This window comes from Bombus affinis, chromosome 9, assembly GCF_024516045.1.
Source record: "Bombus affinis isolate iyBomAffi1 chromosome 9, iyBomAffi1.2, whole genome shotgun sequence".
NCBI classification, from domain to species: Eukaryota; Metazoa; Arthropoda; class Insecta; order Hymenoptera; family Apidae; genus Bombus; species Bombus affinis.
The window spans coordinates 402,228-422,046 of record NC_066352.1 but is presented as its reverse complement, the minus strand read 5'-3'; the positions used below and the strand labels follow the sequence as shown (position 1 = coordinate 422,046).

Sequence of the window (19,819 nt, the reverse complement as noted above, 5' to 3'; positions counted from 1 at the left end):
GTTAGAAACTAACTAACTCAGTTAGAAATTTCTTATTTTCACTTCATAATAAATATTGATATTATATTTATAAATATATATAATTTAGCGTTTTATATATTCAATTATGTAAAAACTGTAACGTGTTCCTGCTATTTGAAAAGAAAGAAATCAAAGAGTTTTTTCTTAAAACACAATATTTCTCATTTAATTAAATACATAAAATTACAATGTTTACATGAAATAATACTTTTAAAAGATATTATTATAGTAAATTAGATGTAACTAAAAAATAAATATACAATTTTATAAAGTTAATTTTTTTTACATCGTCAATGAATCATAAACAAAATTTAATTTTCATATCAGTCCTGTTTCAAAAAAAAGTAAAATAAATAAGAACAAATTATATGATGTGACATAGATATGTAGTATGAATATGGTCAGACTCTATTCTTTGGTATGATAGTATGTAATACATGCTAACAAATTCGTACTATAGTTATGTCGTCTCTAACACTTATAATCTGTGTTGTTCGTTGTATGGTATAATCATATTTTATATGTGCTATAATGCGACGATACAAGAGAGAATATCATGTTGTAAATATGTTCAAATTAAGTATTATTTGACTGAATAAAGATAATGTAATAATACAAAATACTATTTGACTGAAACATATATTATATATCCTCTAATAATCAAAAAATAATGATAATTAAAGAGTCTTATTAATTTCTTTAACCTTGATAAATTGACATCCTGTGAAAGATTGTTGCTCGGGACTATATGCTAACAAAAATGCATTTTAAAAATGAATATCGTAGATCCATAGATGAATACAAACCTGCTGTACCGATAAAAAGAAAAATGAGCCTTTATTGGATCTTAGTAATCTTAAGAATCATATTAACTCTTATTCCTCAAACAGGATATATTCATCCTGACGAATATTTTCAATCTATCGAAGTCATATCTGGTAAGTACAATGATATTATTGTCTAAGAATAACCTGATTAATTTATATGTTTATTTATATGTTAATTTATAATATAAACAAATTATGGGGGAAATTTATATTTTGTAGGGGATTATTTTGACATTGACGTCAACAAACCATGGGAATTTAATTCAACATTTCCCGTAAGAACTGTTTTAATACCACAAATCATAGTTGGTATGCCATATTCAATTTTGAAGAGACTTTCAAAGTATACAGTTTTTTATTTGGGTATATCATTGAAATCGCCATATTTTCTTATATTATTTCCACGTTTGTTAGTATGTGGCTTATCTTTTATATCAGATTACTGTTTGTATAAAATCTGTTACATATATGGTCAAAATTACAAAATAAGACTGATCATTTATGCCAGTTCCTACGTTATGCTTGTTTATGCTACTCATACATTATCAAATACTATTGAACTGGTGTTAACAGCTTTATTATTATATTATACATCATATTCTATGGCATATTCAGAAAAGGTACCAACATATATACTATTATGATAGGAATTTATAGACTGGTTCATAAAGTGGTAATATTTATCATTTTAGGTAGTTGTTCAAAGTGATTATCTATCAGATAAATATAATGAAGCAAAAACTGGTATAGAAAGAGTAAAATACTACAAACTTAAAACTACATTGCCGCCACATTCTTTAAATCATTGTATAAAAATTGCAACAGTTACTGTGATTGGTATATTCAATAGACCAACATTCATTGCATTTGCCTTTGCTCCTATATTCTTTTGGCTACAGAGAGGTTTAGGTTCAAAAACTGTAGGTTTTGGAGACTTTCATGCTCGAATATTCACCTTCATTGCCTGTGGAATACCTACCACTGTTTTTTTTATTTTAGTTGATAGCTTTTATTTTGGTTATTTAACAATAGCAGAGATAGGTAATCTTGACATTAGCATGAATAACTTTGTGGTAACACCACTGAATTTTCTCAGATACAATTCAAATACTAAAAACCTACAGGATCATGGCTTACATCCTCATTATTTACACTTGATAGTAAATGTACCGCTTTTATATAATGTTCTTGGAGTTATTGGCCTTTGTACATTTGGAAAACTATTATACAGGTAAATATCTCAATAGTATTGTCTACAATCAATATTACATAAAAAGTTAATAATGCAAAATAATTGATAAAGGACAATTGTCGTTTACAGTGGTTTAAAAGCACAATGGTTAAATTTACCACGAATACAAAGTGTTGTTGGTTTAATGACAACATCTTTTATTACACCTATCATATTATTATCAATATTTCCTCATCAAGAGCCTAGGTTTATTATACCAATATTATTACCTTTAACTTTTTTATATGCACCAAATATAAGTCAAACATCAGGAGTTGACACTATCGCACGTATTGCAGAAAATGATGAGTCCTCAAATGCATTTACAACAAGAAATAAGTTGAATAAACTACAGATCTTTTGGTTTATATGTAATATTGTATTAACGTTCTTTTATGGATTTGCTCATCAAGGTGGAGTTTTACCCTTATCATCCCATATAGCAACTGAATTAAAAGCAAAACCAGATCTTACGCATATACATTTATTTACATCTCACACTTATTCTGTACCAACAGCACTTTTACATTTAAGAAATACCAAAAAGACATATGTAAGCAGTGCAAATCATAAATATAAATTGATAAAAGATTTTTATCTTTATGAACAAGGATCAAAATCTTTAAGAGATGTATGTAATGTTATTGCTTCGAAACTTCGTGAATGTGAATATAAGTATGTTACCAAGAAGGTACCATATAGATTGTATTATGCTCTTCCTGCCACAGATTTGGAAGAGTTTATTTTTATTCAAAATAGTATAAATTTATTCAATTATCATATTGCACATAAATTTTATCCGCATGTTACAGTTGAAAAATTACCGTTTTCAAAAGCTGTTAAAAATATTACGCGTTTAACAAATCTAACCACATTTTCAGTGAATAGATTGACTGAAATTATGGATAACATACTTGAGGTTTTTCAACAGTTTCAATTGTTATTAATACGAATTGAATATTTAGTAGGTAATAGATATAAAAATATACATATATCATGAAAGGAATTATAATTCATAATTACAATATTTTAATTTAATCGTTAAATTAACGTAATACCTATTTATTTACCATTTAGTCACTATAATAACTACATTTGTTACTATAATAAGAAAAAATATATGATTATTTCATGTAATATGAAAACATATTTGTAATTCTTAACAGTGGAACAGTATTATACTTAAAACTTACATTACACAACCCGTAAGATTATCCTAAATTAGGATCCATATAAGATATTTAAAATATGCATTATTAAAATTATTAAAAATAAAAGTCTAAATATATGTACAAAAATTATTTAAACCAAATAATGTTGTAATATTAAAATCAATATGTGTTACATTACAATCTACATTTCACTTTCAATAAAATTATTTAGTACCATCTTGAATATACTACTTATTCAATTATTATTATCCTGCATAGAAAAATAGAATATAATTACTATAAAATACATAGAAAGTACAAAACATTTTCAAGTTATATTAACAATTTATTTAAACATGACACGAAAATTAAAATGTGTATTTTATAGATTTACAAATATTATAAAATACACAGTGTTAATTATAAATTTTTCTTAAATATATGTTTATTTCAATTACCATTTATATTTCATACGTCCATGGTAATTCCTCATTAAATTTACTTTGATGTGCAGCATTGCGCGCGGCAAATAATCGCTATAAACATTATCAAACGTATTGTACAAACAAAATTATAGTAAAATGAATATCTTCAAAAAAATTTGTTATAACTTACCAGATTATCTATGTATGCCTCACATTTGTAACACCAAACTGATAAATCACTGAAACTTAGGGCCAATGGATGTTCCATTTCTTCAGCGTGTATTAAACCATGTTGATTAATACTACGAGCACAATGAACAGTATAACACTGTAAACAGATCCAGTTTTCAACATTGCTTTCACATTCTATACATGGTGAATATATATCAATTCCAGAAACTGGTACATCCTTGACACTATCCAAATGTGGGCATTCTCGTAAAGGTATCACTGCAAACATGTCGCCATCCACTAATGCCTGTAAAATTGACAATAAATTCCAATTGTAAAAATCACAATTGGTCTTAAATAAATATTTATAATGTTAAAATTTAAATATTAATTACTTGCGAATTTTCCAACAAATAATCATGTAAACTTTTATTTCCAGTCATTTGCGCACTTGCTCTTTCACCTTGTTCACCACTACTACCAGCAGCAAAATTGGTAATATTTTCATCAGAATGTCCTTCTTCTTCGTCCTGATTCATGCACTTCTTTGTATACTTGGAACCTATAAAAATAATCCTATACAATAATCTTATACAACATGACTACACATATATTTTTAACCTATCATACCTTCGTCATTATAAGAAGTATTAATTGTTGTATGTGTACGTCGCTCATGTACAGATTTAAGAAACTCTTGTAATTTCTCACAATCTTCTTGTGAGGCCATTTTATTTATCAGCTTCCAAGTTGTAAGGTTTTTCTGCCTAGTTTGCATTTTTTCTGTTTCTATTTCTTCCAATGCTATCTTAGATTCTGAATGCTTTAATATTTTTTCACTGTTTATGACACGTTCATTTGTCTTTATATGTGGAACTTTGGGCTTAGGAAGTACTCTCTCTTTCGGTAAAGATAAATTAAATACTAAATGTGTCCAATATTGTTTTTGTGTTTTTATAACATTATTTATAGTGTGAATAGCGCTCGCGCATGGAGTTTGTCCATTCTCTAATATCGGTAAAGGATCACCAAGTAAAGATTTTGTGCAAATAGCCATTGCATGCGCGATTGAATTAATATTGTAACCTCCTTCAAGACTAAGAATAATACGACCATTAGCTAAAGAAGATAGCCAATGTGTTAAGTGTCCGTACATTTCTGGTGTTACGAAACAACCTTAAAAAAAAATATTTAAACTAAATTTATTATTTTAATTATAATATTTAAATATCTAAATTTTTCTCAGTTGTAGAAGACATAAAATTGTATATATACCTCCTAGAGGATCCCCAATACATGCATCAAAACCCGCAGAAACTAAGACTAATTCTGGATTAAACTGATAAGCAATTGGCATTATTATCTGTTGAAATGCTGCTATATATTCTGCATCGCCCATTCCTTTCTATATAACATATAAATAATATATGATGATAAATTTGCTTTATTAAGTAACTTATTCTATAGTATATTTTTTAAAATCAACCTTATTCCATGGAATGTTAACAGTGAAACCTTCTCCTGATAGAGAACCGACATAAGAGTAATTTGCTCGTTTAGAATTTGGAAAAAAATTGCCATTATCATAACGATGGACAGACATATACAAAACTTTAGGGTCTTCCTCAAAGACGGATTGAGTTCCATTACCATGATGTACATCCCAATCTACTATCAATACTCTGAAAATTATATTATTAAATTAATTGTACTAAGATTGTACATTATTAACTGTTTGAGTCCCAAGCAGCGCGATCGCGCTGTTTAGATTTTGTGTCGGAAAGTCCCAGTATATTTGAACGCTACGGACGATTGACGGTATTTTGTATTTCATTGTTATCTTCTCAATAATTTTTATTGAACAAAACTTGAAGTATTTATAAACTAATAATACACAAATATAATAATATAAGTGTATTTCATAAAATAACAAATATGACGAGCGCTATTACACCGCTTGTTTCTCTTCGCAATCGATTAAGACAAACGCTATCGTGCTGTTCGGAATTTTTCGGCTCTGTTTTTTCAAAGATCTCTGGGACTCGACTCAAACGGTTAAAAGAAAATCGATTATAATACCTTTTTACATGATGGAATTCTACCGCATATTTAGCTGCTATAGCAATATTGTTAAAAATACAAAAACCACATGCTATATTCTCTCCAGCATGATGCCCTGGAGGCCTAACAATAGCAATACCGGATTGACTTTCTCCATTTAATACGCTATCAACTACTTGTAATAATGATCCAGTTGATATACAAGCACTTGTCCACGTTTCAGGATGCAAATAAACTGAATTATATGTTTCTGCCTGCTTTTTTAGCTCTTTTGGTTTTAAGTTTTCTGTGTCTTTTATTGAATCTATATATTCTTTTGAATGAACTAATATTAATTCTTCTCTTGTTGCACTTCGTCCCTTTAAAATAATCAACGAACAAAATATAATATTTCGAATAAAAATTTTAATATTAATAAAAGAGATTTAATAATGCAAAGTGAATACATAAACATACCTGTTGCACATAACACCGATCAAGTAAATTGTACTCTTGATATTTTTTATAAATAATATTAATACGATGTGGTTTTTCTGGATGATTATCATTAAACATATCACAATGTTTTAACATTCTATCATCATAAACAATGCACACTTTGTTAGGTGCTTTAGATAAGTTAGTAACTAAAGAAAAAATTAAATTTATATAATTTGTTGTTATATATAGGATTAATTATTATTAACTATTAAACCTGATATTTACACTGTATTAATGTATTTAACTGCTTTTCTATCATTTCGATAACTTCTTTATTTTGAGTTGGATAACAATTTCGAGTCTCGTACACTTCAGGCTTAATATCAGTTCCTCTAAAATAAATATATAAATGGTATTTTTATATAATAATTAAATACAATAAAATTCTTGTTAAAATTAATTTGATTTCTTACTTGAATGTAACTACAGGTAAATATTGATTAGTACTTCCTTCTTTATTATTTGTTGTACTATTAATACTGTATGTATCTTGGTATTGATAGCATTTCCAATATGGTTTATGTGCATAAATTGTATTTAAAATGGTATCACGTACACTAAAATCATGTTAAATATAAACGTAATTAATGAATTGCATATGTCATACTACGAATTCTCAGGTTTACCTTATTGAAGGTAATGTAAGAGTTTCTAACATAGGACATGGATCACCTAACAAAGTACGTAGTGTTAATGCTGCACTTTCTGCTAATGATTTTAAACAATAACCACCCTGTAACGAGGAATATAATGAAAGCATATTTAAAAGCTATAAGTATACAATAAAACTTTAGCAACAAAATGAAAATATATTTTATACCTCCAATATAACAGCAACTTTCCCAGCGGCTAAACTCAATAATGATGATAGTAAATGAGCATAACACGCAGGTGTTAGCAACATTTCACCCTGGATATCATAAAATGAAAACGTTGAAATTATTATCTATAGTTTATTGATATATATAACAACATTAAATTTATTATATATATCAACCTTTTCATTTCCAATTGCGGAATCAAATCCAGCTGAGACAATCACAAGATCTGGATTAAACTAAGATAAAAAAAAAAGTTAACAAGTAATATTTATTATTTTACCTCAGGACAGCCCAAGGCTGCATCATATCCAGCTGATACTATTATGAGATCAGGTTGAAACTAGAATAATTAAAATTGGCTTATTTTATATAAATCACATTGAAAATTATATTGATATTTCATACAATATTTTTGCATTAATATTACATTATTTGGATTATTATAAATTGCAATAATATACTACCTCATAGGCCATTGGCAATAAAACTTGTTGAAATATGGCTAAATAATCAGCATTGGTCATGCCAGTTTTATTAAGTGGCACATTAAAATTATATCCTTCTCCTAAACCATCTCCAACAAAATGGAAATTAGATTCTCTAAGATTTGGCCAAAATTCACCATTTTCATAACGGTGAATTGAAAAATAAATTACTCTGTACAGAATTTCCAAGTAATACAAAAATTATTCAAAAACATTTAGAGAAAGTTCGAAACTATTTACATACCGTGGATCATTATAGAACATTTGCTGAGTAGCTTGTCCATGGTGTATATCCCAATCAACAATCAAAATTTTACTAGCTAAATTGCTACTTAAAACTTTTTCAGCAGCAATTGCAACATTATTGAAGAAACAATATCCACAATATTCTGATTTCATTGCATGATGTCCTGGTGGCCTGAAATATTTTAAGAAATAAAAAAATATAATTTTCAATTATATTATTATTATTTATTCATTTATGTATCAATCAAGCATTACTACATTACCTTATAATAGCCATACCATTCTGAATTTCTTCTTTGCAAATGCTTTCCACTAAATTTATTGTTGAACCCACAGCTAACAAAGACAATTGATAGGTAGACTAGAACAATTTTAAATAAATCAATATTTAAATCTAACAATTTTGATACTATATTTAAAATAAGTACATACAGGATGTATATAAATGGCATCATATGTTGATGATAATAATTCTAAACTATCTACATCTGTACATTCATCAGTAGCCTTCAAAATATCTATCTGTTCTTGGCTGTGCTTCATTAGTATTTCATCCTCTGAGGCTTGTCTTGGTGTAACCAATTTACATCTATTTATTAAACCTAACTCCTCACATCTCTGTATAACTCTTGTCAATCTAGCAGGACATTCTGGATAACTTGGATCCCAAAGACATTTATGTTCTGCCATAGAACGATCAAACACAATGCCAGTTTCCTTCCTTGTTATATTATATGCATCAATAGCTTTTTGATATATATCATGTACAAAAACATTGTTAGATTTCTTTCCTTGTAATACACGTTGTGTTGCTTCATGTTTAGCTGCTATTAAAGCAGCAGATGGACGAACCTGATTAAATTACACAATTAGTAGCAATTGTTATTTTTTCATAAATTTATACTTACATTAAACATTTTTGCAGACTTTTTGGCACTTTTCTTATCTGTCATAGACATAGTATTTTTAATATTTCTGTTATTTATCTTTTCTGAATTTTCTATAGCTTTTATTAACTCGATTTCACTGTCTGCTAATTGTTTAACAGCAGAGTGTAAATTTTTGCAGATCACAGAGTCAGACTGTCAGGATCAATTTTATACATTTAATACAAGAAAATGGATAAAAAATAAGTTAATTTTAGAAGAATGTATATTGTAGAATAAAACAGAATAGAATTTAATTCTGTGTCAAAAGAAGCCTTAATTGCACAATAACATTGTTACTTAAAAATAAAATAATTTATAGAAAAACTTCAAAGTGACTGAATTTCAACTGTAAGTATTATCGCATATATAAATAATGCTGATAAATACGAAGAGAAATAATATAATTAAAAATATTACACACGCGATAAAATCTAATGCAACGATATTTATTTACTAAATTACAAAACTTGCGAAGAAACTAAATGTCGTCAATTTATATATGGATGAGGATATGAGACATCCTTATATAGCTATTTGTTTACCCCTTCCACTTCAGCGTATTATCGCGCACAGAATCCTAGCTTGTTTGTTTTACTCAAATAATCAACGATAACGAATGTATATGATTAAGAAAATTTATCCTCTCACCATTTGTGTTTTTAAGTAACCTCAAAATTTTCAGTAAAGAAGCTCTTTAATAGATAATTTCTACAAACAAGTCATGCTCAAAAGAGAAACTTTAGACTTTTGTCAATCAAATCAGATTTATTTTATATGAATCAAATATCTTCATTGTGAAAATGCAGTTGTCCCAACTTTTTTCATTTTTCACTTTCAATTTTATTCTTATATGTACAATTCCAATAAAGACCATTCGAGTTATAGGCGACAATTAAAATTACAGTGATGCCATCATTTAGTCCAAGATAGAACCACGAATTCTGAAAATAAACAAAATCCACATCTATCGAGACCAACCGACACTTAACAAGCATGATGCAGATATACTGCGCCGGTTCGAAGCTGTTCAGTCTTCTGATTGGTCGTCATAACATATTAATGATATTTATAAAATTTTTAGAAATAAAGAAAAGAAAATATTGAAAAGAAAGCGTATTTTATTTTTCCTAACGATCTCCATTCAGTCGTATGACTCGTATAGTTGTATTAGTTTCATAAAAATTCTGACACTATTCATTTGATACGAAATATGCAATTGAATGAAAATATTTAATACTAGTTTAATTGAAATCATAGTTATAATGAAAAAGTGTAAAATATTACAATGATTATTATAAGTACATATATCAAAAGATTTTAAATTGATATATAGTAATTCTTTATGATTTTCTAAAAAGTAGAAATTTTATTCGAGTAAGTATATCGAGGGAGGTATTTATATGTTTGTTTAAAAAATCTTAGGTACTTATTTAAGTAATTAGTTGTAGGTACTATTTCTTCCCAGTTGAAAGTGCTACCGAGATACAAATATCCAATACATTTTTGTTTTCTTCTACACTGTCATTCCATATCTAAGTTGAAAGAATTAACAGGGATAACAAAACCAAATTTTAGACAATTAACGCAGTATTATTGCATGAAAAATATTTCTTCTTTCTAAACGCTTACTGAATTGATTATATTCGTTTAATCTTATTTTAGTAATAAAATTTTATATGTAACTGTATTATATATTATTTAAATTATCATAACGATGTGTCAAGCATTCATCGTATGCAATTTTACGATATTTATGTAATAAAACTTTAATAGATGCTATATATTTCTCGATAATGTAATGTAATATAAACTATGTAAATATTATAGGATTTGCATTTCTTTGATTAACAAGATGATATTTATAAATTTATTAATTTGTATAATGAAAAAATAGTATGTGGTTTTCAGAGAAAAAATTTTTTTTCGAATAGCGTACAATGTTTCCGTCAAATTCGTACAATACCAATGAACGCCAGATAGCGATGTTTTAATCAATTTTTTGATTGAAATTTAGAAATGTCGAACGCATATTGGTTTATGCGAAAGTAGAAGATAAAAGCATGTAAGTACATATGTATTTATATACACTCTTCCCGTACATATGTATGTAAGTAGGTACTTAAGTGTGTGCAAAAGACACGTTGGCTGTGGTGTGAAGCAACGTAGCTTCAGATTCTTTGAATAATGATTCGGTTTATTATGATATAATTTTTAATATCATTGTAATATGTTCAAAAGATTAATTTACTGAAATATACATATTCTATTTCATATGTTTATGTATTTTTAATTGAGGTAATTAAAGATATTTTCTTTTTAACTCTTTATTACAATATTTTAATAAATATTTTGATTGTATAGTGATTAAATAAGTATTGAAGCAATAACACTATTTTAAGTTTTAATTTTTTAATTATTTTCAGCTATTTACATTGCGTACTTCGTTTTCTCCTCTTTATCAGTTATTTTTGTCATGTATCCAAAGATTATTTTTTATTTTATATTTATGTAGATTTCTCAATATATAATGAGATAAATTCTCCTATTATAATGTTATAAATTATAAAAATGTTATTGCCAAATTTTTATTTCAGGTGTGTTTATCTTAAACAAAATGAGAATTGTACAGCTCAGGCGAAATCGTCTTTTCAGTATTATTATCTGTAGCATATTTTTGCTTTACACATTGTATATTGTTATAAACTTTTTTTCTGACAAGCCTATTAACAATTTAAAGGAATATTGGTCAGATAGTCTAAAGGTTAAACAGGTAACTATAATGTCTTGTGTCTAACTATTCTTATAATATATAAACATAATTTTTTAAACATAAAAGTATCAACATCCTATTAAAAGTAATTTTGTCTTAAGCTAAATTACAAAAATGAACTGTAATAATTTATTCATTGAAACTTTCTCATATAAATGACTAATAATAAAAGTATGTCACCTATAGTATATTGCACTTAGCATAGTATGATAAAGATACATTCAAAACAATAATTACATTTAAAAAAGGAACTAAAGGAAGAAATTCTTTTAAAGTAAAAGATAAAATATTTTTTATACTTTTATACATTTTTATAAATGTATTTTATATGAACTACTATTATATAGGTACCAGTTCTATCAAAAGAGCTTGGTAATTTTGAGCTCAAACATGTATCAATTAGAAGTGGACCTGGAGAAGGAGGTAAACCTTATATCCTTAGGGATGATCAACAGAATGATGTGCAACAATCAGAAATAGATTACGGCATGAATATGGTGTGCTCGGATGAAATTTCATTAGATAGATCGATCCTTGATACAAGAATGCCTGAGTAAATCAATATTGCTACAATTAAAAATTTTATAACAGTACTATTTAAACTAGATTTTCACTTATTCTGTTTACAGATGTAAACACTGGAATTATCCAGAAGTACTCCCCCGAACTAGTGTAATTATAGTATTTCATAATGAAGGTTGGTCTGTATTACTGAGAACTGTTCATAGTGTGATAAATCGTACTCCCCCGCAATTTTTGGAAGAAATTTTACTTGTAGATGACTTTTCTGATAAAGGTGAATAGCAGTAATATGGTAAGAGTATCAAACTAAAAGTAATAACAAGTATGTATTTTTATAGATAATTTAAAAGGAGATTTAGATTCATATATAGAACGATGGGAAGGTAAAGTAAAATTAATAAGAAATGATAAAAGAGAAGGTTTAATAAGAACAAGATCACGTGGTGCACGTGAAGCTAAGGGTGAAGTTATAGTGTTTTTGGATGCACATTGTGAAGTTAATGTTAACTGGTTACCACCTCTTTTAGCTCCAATAGCTGTTGATAGGTAATTTTTTATCAAATAATAAATTCTCTCTTATTCATCCGAAAGTTAATTTATTAAAATCTTTTAAATATATCTAGAACTGTGATGACAGTTCCTATTATCGATGGTATTGATCATAAGACTTTTGAGTATCGACCTGTGTATCAAGAAGGACATTTATATAGAGGTATTTTTGAATGGGGAATGTTGTATAAAGAAAATGAACTTCCTGCACGGGAGAAAAAATCTCGACCTTATAACAGCATGCCATACAAGTAACTCACATTTTAAAAAATATTCTTAGACGTGTAGAACGAAGTTATTTTACATTCATATATTAGGAATAACTCATTTCAGGTCTCCTACTCACGCTGGTGGTTTATTTGCGATAAATCGTGAATACTTTTTGTCGTTGGGTGGATACGATGACGGATTACTTGTGTGGGGTGGAGAAAACTTTGAGTTATCATTTAAAATATGGCAGTGTGGGGGAAGTATTCTTTGGGTACCATGTTCGCACGTTGGTCATGTGTATAGAGGGTTTATGCCTTATACATTTGGAAAATTGGCTCAAAAGAAAAAGGGACCGCTGATAACCATAGTAAGTAAAACATTTTTATGGGTATAAATTAATTTGAAGGATATAAAATAACATATGATTTAATATAAATTTATAAAAATTGTTAATTCTTTCTAGAATTATAAAAGAGTGGTTGAAACTTGGTTTGATGATAAACATAAAGAATTCTTTTATACAAGGGAACCACTAGCGCAATTACTTGATCATGGCGATATATCAGAGCAGTTAGAATTTAAAAGGAGGAAAAGGTGTAAAAATTTTCAATGGTATATGGAAAATGTTGCTTATGATGTTTTCGATAAATTTCCCGAATTACCACCTAATATTCACTGGGGAGAGGTAATAATAGCAATATCCATCACCTATAATTTTCTATGTTTGTGTGTATTTCTACATGTCACTGAATTCTTTTTTTTTTTTTATTTTTTTTTTAATCTTAGTTGCGAAACATAGCGACAGGAATGTGTTTGGATACAATGAGTCATTCGCCTCCTAGTTTAATGGCTACTACTGATTGTCATGGATTTGGTAATAATCAGGTAATTTTTTATTTTTTATATCTCTTTTTAAGCAAAATTCTTTATTTATGAATTATGATTTATATAGTTTCATTTTTCAGTTAATTAGATTAAACGCAAAAGGTCAATTAGGTGTCGGAGAACGATGCATATCTGCTGATAGTCAAGGAGTGAAATTCGTATTTTGCCGCTTAGGGACTGTAGATGGTCCATGGCAATACGATGAGGTAAATGTCAATAAATATATTACCATTTTATTGCCCAATTTTTTATTTTATTATAAATGATATATTACTTTTGCAGAAAACGAAGACGCTTTTACACAGAGTGCACAAGAAATGCATGGCACTTCATCCTCAAACTCAACAGTTATCACTAATGCCATGTGATGTCAATAATACGTATCAACAGTGGTCTTTCCATCAAATTCATCCAAAGTGGTGAAGAAACGTAAGTACTGGTGCTGTTTGCATATGAGACGTTTCATGCCGAATTAAACTATACTCATTAAAGACTTTTGGCAAAAATCTATCTATGCATTGACTATTCTTTTGTACAAAAAATTGTGTTTACAATACATGGTGTTTTATATTTCCCTACTATAAATAACTCGAATATTTGTGCAAAATCAAAAATGCGTAAAAATCATATTGTAAATTTTTCTTTAAAATTTACTTCAAAATAACAGTTATAGAATACTTATAAAAAAATAGGGCTGTAAAATCTTAACAGCGCTAAAATAAGACTTGTATCGTCATTTGAAACCACAAATAAGTTATGATCATTAATGAAATGAAGAAACTGCTCATTTTGATACAATTTCAATGAAACTGTTTTAATATAATGCAATAACATAATTTATTAAAATGCAGCCATGTTTGAGATTCTTTCATATAACTTCCTATAATGCCGAGTATATTGACACGTCATGGTTTGTCTTATCTTATCTTCGATAAGTTTAAGTTCGCTCCTAGTTTATCTATTGTATGAGTAAGTAGAATAAGATTAGTAGAATCATTTTCTTTAAACAAAGATTTCCTATATCTGCTCGAAATAAAAAAGAGATTGCTGCACACATTCGCGTATCCACCGATCGTGCATAATGCTTGTAAATGTTTGTGAGCATTTAGAGATGTTAGCAAATATTGGTGGCAAATATTTATTAAATATCGCTCAAATACTAATAAATAAGGATAGATAAAGCTAGTTTTTGAAGACGATAGTAGTCTTGTCTCTTCATCGTGCCTTCGTTTGTTTGATACTTGTAATTTGTAAGAAATCCACAACCACATAAGGTGCTATTCGTGTGGACAATACTGGTTTAGCATCTTATTATATTTCTTCTGTCGAAATTATTGGAAAGAATTTACAAATATTAGTAAATATTTGTGTGCACGCGTGTTCCATCTGTGCATTGACTGGTTAATAGGCTTGCAAACGTTTATGAACTATTAGTGTGATTGGTGGACACGCGTCTTAAACAGTTGCAAGGAATGTATATGTTTCAATCATTTTAGAGTGCATTTCGCTTAAATTATCGATATAATATGAGAATGTGTTCTTCCGTTTTCGACTGATTCTTCTTAAGAGAGCATGTTACTGACGTAGTTTTGTAATGGTTTTTAATTTTTTAAAACACAATTTCAGGCAAGAAGTTACTTAGCATAATGTAAAGAAATAAAAGGAATGTTTTATCACAGGTTATGTACTAATAAAATAAAGTAAATATATAATTTGTAATAATTCTCTGTTTTTTCTGTGACTGTTAAATCTCTGTGTCAATTATACGAAGAACTGTCTATTTTATTAATATTTTTTATTGTAAGAAAATAACTTTATTTAAATTTCATACAAATGAGTAAATAAATAGTATTGTTATTTTAGAGAAGTTTAATAATTTAATTCTTATTTTGAATATATATAGGTGCTTAAGTTGTAAGGGCCTTGGAAATCCAAGCTTCGGGTTGAGTTGGAAAGATTCAGGCAGGATCTCACCCGAATTCTTCCGATTCATCCCGAACCTGTACTCTCGGATACTCGAATCCAACCCTATTGTAAGAATAATTTACAACATATTTGGTCTTCATCCAAAAAAGCTATTAATATTTAGTACTTAATTATAGCAAATATCATTTTTTGAAGTATATGGTCAATCACAGTCAAATTTGATATTGCGGACTAGACTTAACTTACAATTCTAATTAACATCTCTTACAGAAAAGTAAACGTTAATCAAGAAGCTTAAGTGACAGTGACAATGGAGTGACTCGAGTTTCTATAGTAATTGGTCTTACAGATGTCTGAAATAACATTAAATTATATAGATATCTATTTATATAGTTATCGAGTAGAAGAAGAAGAAATATTTACCTTATTACGATCTCTAATATTAAATGCACCATAAACAATAGGATTCATACAGGAATTTGTGCATGCGAATAGAAAGAGACCTTTCTGAATTCGTTGATCGACTTTATATGCTGAATTTCGATCAATCCAATACCTATACATTCGGGTATATTTTTTTTTCAATGTCAGATATACTTATGTATATAATATAGGATACTTTAGGATTCAATGTCCTAATACATATGTTTTCCTATTAACGAACAATAGCACTTACCAAAGACTCATTACGTAATATGGTGTCCAGCAAATAAAGAATACAGCAACAATGATCACCGTCATCTTTAAAGTTCGTATTTTCGCTCGTGTAAGAAAAGCCATAGAAGAGCGACGAATTTTATCTGAAATTCGTTAACCATTTACTATTTCATGAAAAATAAGTAAATTGTTTTCTGATTTTATAAGAATTTACTAAAATTTATATATATTACCTTCGCTCTTTTTCGATTTTCTGCATATTTTCAGTAAAATGTTCGCGTAGGTGTATATTATTACGACAAGGGGAAACCAATACATCATGATCATTCCAAAGAGAGAATATGTTATTTCGTGAGTATATGTTGGAAATGCATTAAACGTGACACACTGTGAATACCATGTGATATTTGGATGAGTTTCCAGGTGAAATACTAGCATCTAAGAAAGAAAAAAATTACAGTAGATATACTATGTGTATTTTGAATTAAATTAGAAAAGTTGAGATTCTCCACTTTTATCAGTTATTTATAATTGCCATACCTGAGGCATTGAACACGCGATAGATCCCGCCCAAGCCATGCATAACATAATTTTTCCTCTTCTATTAACATCCCAAAATTGCAATGGTTTTATTATTGCGTAATATCTGAAATTAGAAAATTTAATATTTTTCAGTAATATTTTATTTCAACTTTGTAAAAAATTATTAAAAATTTAACTATGATGCCACTAAAAATAGAATTCATTATTACTTTATTTTTTATTTCATTGCCTTATCCATGAATTTATGAAATGTAAAAGCAGATCAATAGTATATGAGAATTTCTTTTTTATAACTCTATTGTTTATATTTATAACAAATTCGGAAATTTTTTTTAAATACAATGTAAGTTTTACATTTGCAACTTTTGTATAGAAAAATTAAAAAATTAGTTGATTCAACAATTGAGAGCTACAAAAAAGAAATATGACGTAAGCTTGCTAAAATGGTCAGTACAATTTTTTTACTATATTGAGTGAGAAAAGAAAGAAAAAATAGAAAAAATAAGATTGCTTTAAAAAATTAAACTGACCTGTCCATACTTATGCATACCAGAATGAAAGATGATAAGTACAGACCGAACATCCTAAAAAAAGCCATTATTCGGCACATCGCGTCTCCTGCTTTCCAGGAGACTGTGATCGCCCAACTGATTTCGAGTGGCATCATTAAAAAAGTTACCTGAAAATTGTTTCAGGTTAATATAATTTTATTTAATAAAACTCATTTCTATGTAGTATGTATTTTCCTTCTATTTATTTATAAAACATATTAAACTAGTTGGATTATTTTGAATGGAATTGTTGCATGGTATTAATGTTTGTTAATACATAGAGGCAAATTGTACGTACTATCTTACCTTACTTTTATTTTATAGTCTATGTATCGGTAGTGAACTATTTAACGATACAATTGTTACGATATTAGCTTGTAATTACGAACGCGTTAATTAATTTGTTTAAGGAAAATTACCATAATTAATCTACTACTACATTACGAAAAATTAGGTGATCACTAGATTTTCGTCCAAAAAGTTATCGATCTTCAAAAAATTTAGTTATAAATTACAAATCAAAGCTATAGCAATTATAATGCATTAAATTTTATTATAATATTCCTATATTGATAAAGAGAGAAGAATATACTAAATTATACTTACAAGTAGATCAGCGATCGCAAGATGCATTAACATCGTGTGTATCCTCGATTTGGATACACGTTTGCGACACATAATTAATACTAACACCGTCGTGTTTCCGATTGCAGATATTATCATTAACACGCTGTAAAAGACAATACTAACAATGTGGCCTTCGTTGAAACGCATATCAATCGGTAATTCCACTTCATTCGAAATATTTGCCCGCGAATTGGGCAGTTCCGTAGAAATAATCATTTTTATTTCATTTTCCATAATGTATCTCAATACTTTTAGAAATTCTGGTATCAAGTGAATTGATAAATAATTAATAATTAAATTTGGATTAATTTAAAAATTATTATAAAAACAAAACGAATTAATACCAAATTAAAAAGAAATGATGACCTTATAAATGATTAAAAAAAGAATTTATCTTAATAGAATATAGCTTTACCTTGATAATAAACCATAAAATAAAAATTATCTTAGTAAATGAAATGCCTTGTATTATTTTCTACATTTCCCTGAAATCAAAATTCACGTACGATCGGAACCTCTTAAAACAAGGTTTTATCATAACTAATTTCTACAAAAATATAACAAGTCAAATATTTAAAACTGAGATGGTACCAAGATGACGAAGAAGAAAAATGCAAGCACAGATAAAGAATGACCATTGAACATCCAGAGTTTTAGCGTTATCGTTTTACCCAAAGCCTTCTCAAATTAATGATTTTGTAACTCATACAATTATATCATCATTATACGGATGTAGAAGTGTGTAAAACTAATAATAATAAAAAAAAAAAAAAAAAAAAAAAAAGAAATAGTCAAATAACGAGAGATACGTTGTAATATCAAAAATTATGAAGATTAATCTTCATCATACATTTCGTTCGTCATTTGTAAAATGTGTACACCCTTAATTTTTGCAGTAATTAATACGAATTACAAATACATATTATGTCATTCGTTCTCTTCTATCATAACACCATACATTTGACACTTTAATCCTTTCTGTTGTTCAAATATCAACAGCGTTTGATATCGATATCGATAAATTCATTATTCATTTGTACAACACTTTGGACTGCGACTATAGCAAAAATCACTCCCCATTTTTCGTTCAAATTCAATTGCAATTAATTTGATTAATTTTTTCAGATTCTTCCAAATTAATTCGTCTCTGATATCTTAGTGAACGTAGAAATGATTGTCTTCTTCTTCTTAAGCACATAATGCCATAAAGTATGTTTTAATGTCCCAACATTTTCTACCAAAATTTCGAATTTTTTAAATCTTTTTAATTGTGGATTTTTAAATTAATTATTCGCTTGAATATAAAATTTAGTTTTTAGTTAATTAGAAAGATTTTATTGATAAAACACCATTCAAAATTTATCCATTGTTCGAACAATTTTTTCTATATCTTCTTTTATAAACAATTCTCATTTTCTCGGTTAAACCGTTTCACTATCTTAAATTTTCAACACACGTGGATCAAAGTAATACATGCTTAAACAAACGCATGAATAAGAAAATTTAAACAGAATGTAACACTTCTTCGAAAACTGGTACGTAGTTCATATTATATAGTTCATAACAATGTTTATGAGATAAAAGTCATCTATTTGTAAAGAATAGCAAAAATAAGACAAAAATTAACTTGTAAAGTTAAATCACAATTTAACTAAGAATTTAAAGCTTAAATGAATTTAATAAAGAGATGATAACTCAAATATCAAAGACAGGAACATCCAAGCAAAAACT

General features: G+C 27.8%; 4 protein-coding genes across 8 annotated transcripts; 2 read left to right on the top strand and 2 right to left on the bottom strand.

The window, feature by feature from the left end:
* The first annotated feature begins 473 nt into the window (after positions 1 to 473).
* LOC126920148 (GPI mannosyltransferase 4) lies at positions 474 to 3,474 on the top strand. 2 transcript variants are annotated; one of them, XM_050730131.1, is made up of 4 exons: positions 474 to 959; positions 1,068 to 1,123; positions 1,541 to 2,079; positions 2,170 to 3,474. In XM_050730131.1, exons 1-4 carry the CDS (start codon positions 770 to 772, stop codon positions 3,077 to 3,079), a joined length of 1,695 nt encoding a protein of 564 aa, XP_050586088.1. In that variant the 5' UTR covers positions 474 to 769; the 3' UTR covers positions 3,080 to 3,474. The 2 variants fall into 2 exon arrangements, with proteins under 2 accessions (XP_050586088.1, XP_050586087.1); XM_050730130.1 differs by having other exon boundaries at positions 475 to 959; positions 1,068 to 1,468.
* An 81-nt stretch (positions 3,475 to 3,555) lies between these two features.
* LOC126920142 (histone deacetylase 6) lies at positions 3,556 to 9,836 on the bottom strand. Its single transcript, XM_050730121.1, has 19 exons — positions 9,497 to 9,836; positions 8,828 to 9,001; positions 8,352 to 8,771; positions 8,183 to 8,280; positions 7,918 to 8,091; positions 7,653 to 7,845; positions 7,469 to 7,528; positions 7,188 to 7,277; positions 6,994 to 7,100; positions 6,781 to 6,924; positions 6,593 to 6,699; positions 6,344 to 6,513; positions 5,906 to 6,246; positions 5,313 to 5,508; positions 5,102 to 5,231; positions 4,457 to 5,002; positions 4,222 to 4,388; positions 3,846 to 4,133; positions 3,556 to 3,766 (listed from the first exon to the last, which is right to left on the bottom strand). The coding sequence occupies exons 1-19, from the start codon at positions 9,497 to 9,499 to the stop codon at positions 3,692 to 3,694; spliced, it is 3,483 nt and encodes a 1,160-aa protein (XP_050586078.1). The 5' UTR covers positions 9,500 to 9,836; the 3' UTR covers positions 3,556 to 3,691.
* An 872-nt stretch (positions 9,837 to 10,708) lies between these two features.
* Positions 10,709 to 14,294, top strand: LOC126920154 (N-acetylgalactosaminyltransferase 7). Of its 2 annotated transcripts, none has more exons than XM_050730141.1 (11): positions 10,709 to 10,910; positions 11,443 to 11,618; positions 11,966 to 12,171; positions 12,248 to 12,414; positions 12,479 to 12,686; positions 12,764 to 12,940; positions 13,023 to 13,266; positions 13,363 to 13,584; positions 13,686 to 13,784; positions 13,865 to 13,990; positions 14,067 to 14,294. In XM_050730141.1, the coding sequence occupies exons 2-11, from the start codon at positions 11,463 to 11,465 to the stop codon at positions 14,205 to 14,207; spliced, it is 1,746 nt and encodes a 581-aa protein (XP_050586098.1). In that variant the 5' UTR covers positions 10,709 to 10,910; positions 11,443 to 11,462; the 3' UTR covers positions 14,208 to 14,294. The 2 variants fall into 2 exon arrangements, with proteins under 2 accessions (XP_050586098.1, XP_050586097.1); XM_050730140.1 differs by lacking the exon at positions 10,709 to 10,910 and adding an exon at positions 10,962 to 11,143.
* A 689-nt stretch (positions 14,295 to 14,983) lies between these two features.
* Positions 14,984 to 19,802, bottom strand: LOC126920166 (adipokinetic hormone/corazonin-related peptide receptor variant I). 3 transcript variants are annotated; one of them, XM_050730169.1, is made up of 9 exons: positions 18,504 to 19,802; positions 18,068 to 18,348; positions 17,441 to 17,589; positions 16,908 to 17,013; positions 16,601 to 16,805; positions 16,387 to 16,510; positions 16,134 to 16,266; positions 15,957 to 16,063; positions 14,984 to 15,812 (listed from the first exon to the last, which is right to left on the bottom strand). In XM_050730169.1, the coding sequence occupies exons 1-8, from the start codon at positions 18,517 to 18,519 to the stop codon at positions 15,992 to 15,994; spliced, it is 1,086 nt and encodes a 361-aa protein (XP_050586126.1). In that variant the 5' UTR covers positions 18,520 to 19,802; the 3' UTR covers positions 14,984 to 15,812; positions 15,957 to 15,991. The 3 variants fall into 3 exon arrangements, with proteins under 3 accessions (XP_050586126.1, XP_050586123.1, XP_050586124.1); XM_050730166.1 differs by having other exon boundaries at positions 14,984 to 16,063; positions 18,504 to 18,573; positions 18,680 to 19,802; XM_050730167.1 differs by having other exon boundaries at positions 14,984 to 16,063; positions 18,504 to 18,573; positions 18,939 to 19,802.
* Between the last annotated feature and the right edge of the window lie 17 nt (positions 19,803 to 19,819).

Bases quoted from the DNA above. Each gene is read 5' to 3' on its own strand.
- LOC126920142 (XM_050730121.1), bottom strand. The intron at 7,529-7,652 runs GTAGTATATTAT...TAATTATTCTAG, and splicing joins TATTGCCAATGGCCTATGAG to TTTCAACCTGATCTCATAAT. The intron at 5,509-5,905 runs GTATTATAATCG...TATAATTTTCAG, and splicing joins GAATTCCATCATGTAAAAAG to AGTATTGATAGTAGATTGGG.
- LOC126920148 (XM_050730130.1), top strand. From the start codon at position 770: ATGCTAACAAAAATGCATTTTAAAAATGAATATCGTAGATCCATAGAT. The intron at 960-1,067 runs GTAAGTACAATG...TATATTTTGTAG, and splicing joins ATCTATCGAAGTCATATCTG to GGGATTATTTTGACATTGAC. The intron at 2,080-2,169 runs GTAAATATCTCA...TGTCGTTTACAG, and splicing joins TTTGGAAAACTATTATACAG to TGGTTTAAAAGCACAATGGT.
- LOC126920166 (XM_050730169.1), bottom strand. The intron at 16,806-16,907 runs GTATGGCAATTA...TTTCTTTCTTAG, and splicing joins TCGCGTGTTCAATGCCTCAG to ATGCTAGTATTTCACCTGGA. The intron at 16,267-16,386 runs GTAAGTGCTATT...CCGAATGTATAG, and splicing joins TATTACGTAATGAGTCTTTG to GTATTGGATTGATCGAAATT.
- LOC126920154 (XM_050730141.1), top strand. From the start codon at position 11,463: ATGAGAATTGTACAGCTCAGGCGAAATCGTCTTTTCAGTATTATTATC. The intron at 13,585-13,685 runs GTAATAATAGCA...TTTTAATCTTAG, and splicing joins CTAATATTCACTGGGGAGAG to TTGCGAAACATAGCGACAGG. The intron at 13,785-13,864 runs GTAATTTTTTAT...TTCATTTTTCAG, and splicing joins ATGGATTTGGTAATAATCAG to TTAATTAGATTAAACGCAAA.